This window comes from Oryzias melastigma, linkage group LG16 (assembly GCF_002922805.2).
Source record: "Oryzias melastigma strain HK-1 linkage group LG16, ASM292280v2, whole genome shotgun sequence".
Taxonomy (NCBI): Eukaryota; Metazoa; Chordata; class Actinopteri; order Beloniformes; family Adrianichthyidae; genus Oryzias; species Oryzias melastigma.
This window is the reverse complement of record NC_050527.1, coordinates 3020507-3023401: the sequence shown is the minus strand read 5'-3', so window position 1 is coordinate 3023401 and position 2895 is coordinate 3020507. Positions and strand designations below refer to the sequence as shown.

The window sequence follows — 2895 nt, the reverse complement described above, 5'->3', positions numbered from 1 at the left end:
TTTGAGAGTTTTACTTAAATGTTATGATATTTAACATGCATTTGCCCCAAAAAAGCTATTATTGCAACTCGATTAAAATGTCTGTCTCCAGAGTGAGAAGCTACAGCTGAAGAAGGAACAGCTGATTGCAAAAGTACAGAGGGATGAGACTGATCGCAGCTCAGTGGAAGTCCGGAGTAAGTGTGTTTGTTTTTTTTCCTTCTGTGGAAGGGTGTGTACGTGTGCTAAAACAGACAGAAACAGAATCCAGGAAGTCTCATTGTTATTTTTTTATTTGTTTCTTAGAGAGATTATTTGTATGATGGTGAAGAAAAGAAGTATTAGGTCAAAAACAACCATTATTCCATGCAGATCTTCTCAAGAGCTGCAAATTAGACTTTCAAGTTCCTTCACAGATTGACGGAAGTTGCCGGGGCAACAAAGGAAAACATCCAGCCAGGTTTCATCCTAAGTCATCTCACTGATGGAAATTAGGTTTTTGACCAAAATCCGGCCTACGTGGCCTCATTCACGTTTTTCTTCATACAAATCAGAAAAGCAGCCCCATAGCATGATGTTTCCACCTCCATACTTTACAGTGGGTCATTGTATTCTTGGTATGCAACTCAGCATTCCTCCTCCTCCAAATATGACAAGTGGTGTTTTATACCTAAGAGTTCCAATTTCCTCTCATCTGATCACATGATATACTCCGAGTCCTCCTTTGGATCATCCAGATGGCCCCTGGAGAACTTTAGAAGGTTCTGGAGATGTGTTGGCTTTAGCAGGGGAATCTTTGAGGTACAGCAGGATTACAATCTCTGGCAATGTAGTGTATTACTTATGCCTCATTTCCACTGAGCGGACAGGACTTCTTAAAGTCCCACTTTATTTTTTTCTATTATAAAATGGTTCCTGCTGGTCTTTTAACTACGATGATGCAGTTTTTAGTCAATATCAAAAAATCCTGTGTCGTTTTTTAAGACTTATTTTCTACAGTGAAGTAAGAGCTCATTAGAAATTTCCCAGTATTCCTGTTTTTTACACTCTCTCACACTTATGCACATTACTAGCCCAAGCTAACATTCGCGTAGCAATGTCAGAGGAATCCAGCTGCACAGTTAAAAGCCAGATGGAAGTTCACACAAGGAAAATGAAGACGTTTATTGATCTATTTTGCTGCAAGTGGAAGATTTGGAATAGTAGTAGAGTTCTGAGACTTTCTATGGCAGCTGCTGGGTCACAAAGCCAAACAAGTTTTTATCTGCTCCTGATCCAACTCGATTTGAATAAAGAGATATAGTTTCAACTAAAAATTGTTTTATACATGTCCTCCATCGTGAGAAATTATGAGGAAAAATGCTACAAAAGCATGTTAAACACACCAAAAATACAATTTTCATTGGAGTGGGTCTTTAGAGAAGCAGCAGGTTTGTAAAGGACAGAATTCTTCCACATTTGTAAGAGTTCTACTTTTATTTTCTGCACCATTATACAAATTAAGTTTTTAAGATTTATAAAAGGCAAACTTTCTGGATTTTTTTTTTCATTCTCTCACACCTCTTCTCAACATTACAGACCTCTCTTCTTTTTGAGTTGCAGAATCAGTGACTGACAAATACTTTTATTGACTTTATATACAAAACAATATTATTGTTTAAGTCCTCTTTGTTTTTTTTTCTTTTCAGTCGCTATTTTAACTGCCAGAATTCGAAACTATCAGGAGCATTTGCAAAAACACCACAAGGTGAGTCACAGTAGATTTCCTGCCGTGTGTCTGGAAGATGAGCTTTTGGTCTGGCCTCCAGTTGTACAGCTGTGACATCACAGGTTTTATGGTCTACTCACTCGTACTATTAAAGTTTCCTGTCTGCCTTCCTTTAGTGTGAGGCGTGTACTTGCGGATTTCCTGTATACTCCTCTGCATTATAAAAAAAACGCGAATAAACATCTCCAAGTTCGGAAGTTTCCATGTTGCATTATAAGTTGGCATTAGAACTGCAGTGGATCAGGTTTAGAGGTTAAAAATGGAAAAAAAAAATGACCATCTTGGAAGGAAGTACTCATGAAATGAGGTTTAGAAGATTTTCTTTTATGATTTTGTGGTTCACTTATGTATGTTCTGTCATTCTAGGACAAAGCTAATAAGAGGCTGATGCTCATGGCGATTGACAAAAGGAAAAAGCTTCTGAAAAACCTACGACTGGTTCGATATGAGACCTTTGAGAGAGTTTGTGAGCAGCTTGGCATCACCTACACTTTCCCTCCAGAGTACTACAGGAGGGCCACTCGCCGCTGGCTGGCTAAGAAAGAATTCTGCATTAAGGTAGCAAACAAATCCCTATCTTTTCCTGTAATCTTTGCTTATTTTCGTTTTATCAGTAAACAATTTTATAGTGTTGCTTCTCTCCATAACACTTTTGTGTGTCCTTTCGCAGGTCTTTAAGGCTGTTCAGAAACAGAAAGCAGAGCAGCAGCTGAAGATGAAGCAGAATTTAAGGACCACAGAAACGGAAGAACATAAAGCCACAGCAGCTTAGAAGCCATTTAAGACTTTTCTCAGACATCCTTTGTCTTTTAACTTGCTTATCTTTTTCACTTTCAGTTGTCTAAGTGAGGCATAAATGGGTTAATTCTATTGCGATGTTACAGTCATACCATATTTCCTCTCTGTCGAAATAATGTTCTATTAAAAAATGTCTGTATGTAACATGGAGTAACGAAAACACTCTTACTGAAACGAAGACCTCAGATATGATTGATAATTGAATGTAGGGATTTTCCAAATGATGGATAAAGATCATTGTAAAAAGTTAGTGCAGGATCACGTTTTTTGGCAGTGTGAGGCATCGTGCAGAAAAAGATCAAATGAATGCTAAAGATTGCTACCAGAATTAAAGACAGACTGTAAAATAA

At 37.8% G+C, this 2895-nt stretch overlaps 1 protein-coding gene across 1 annotated transcript in view; it reads left to right on the top strand.

Moving 5' to 3' along the window:
• The window catches only part of mrps15 (mitochondrial ribosomal protein S15), a 7907-nt gene extending 5012 nt beyond the window's left edge, over positions 1 to 2895 (top strand). The window contains 4 exon segments of the mRNA XM_024268346.2: positions 56 to 176; positions 1668 to 1726; positions 2114 to 2305; positions 2418 to 2895. Of these exon segments, the coding sequence (XP_024124114.1) occupies positions 56 to 176; positions 1668 to 1726; positions 2114 to 2305; positions 2418 to 2519 (474 nt within the window). The 3' untranslated portion in view covers positions 2520 to 2895.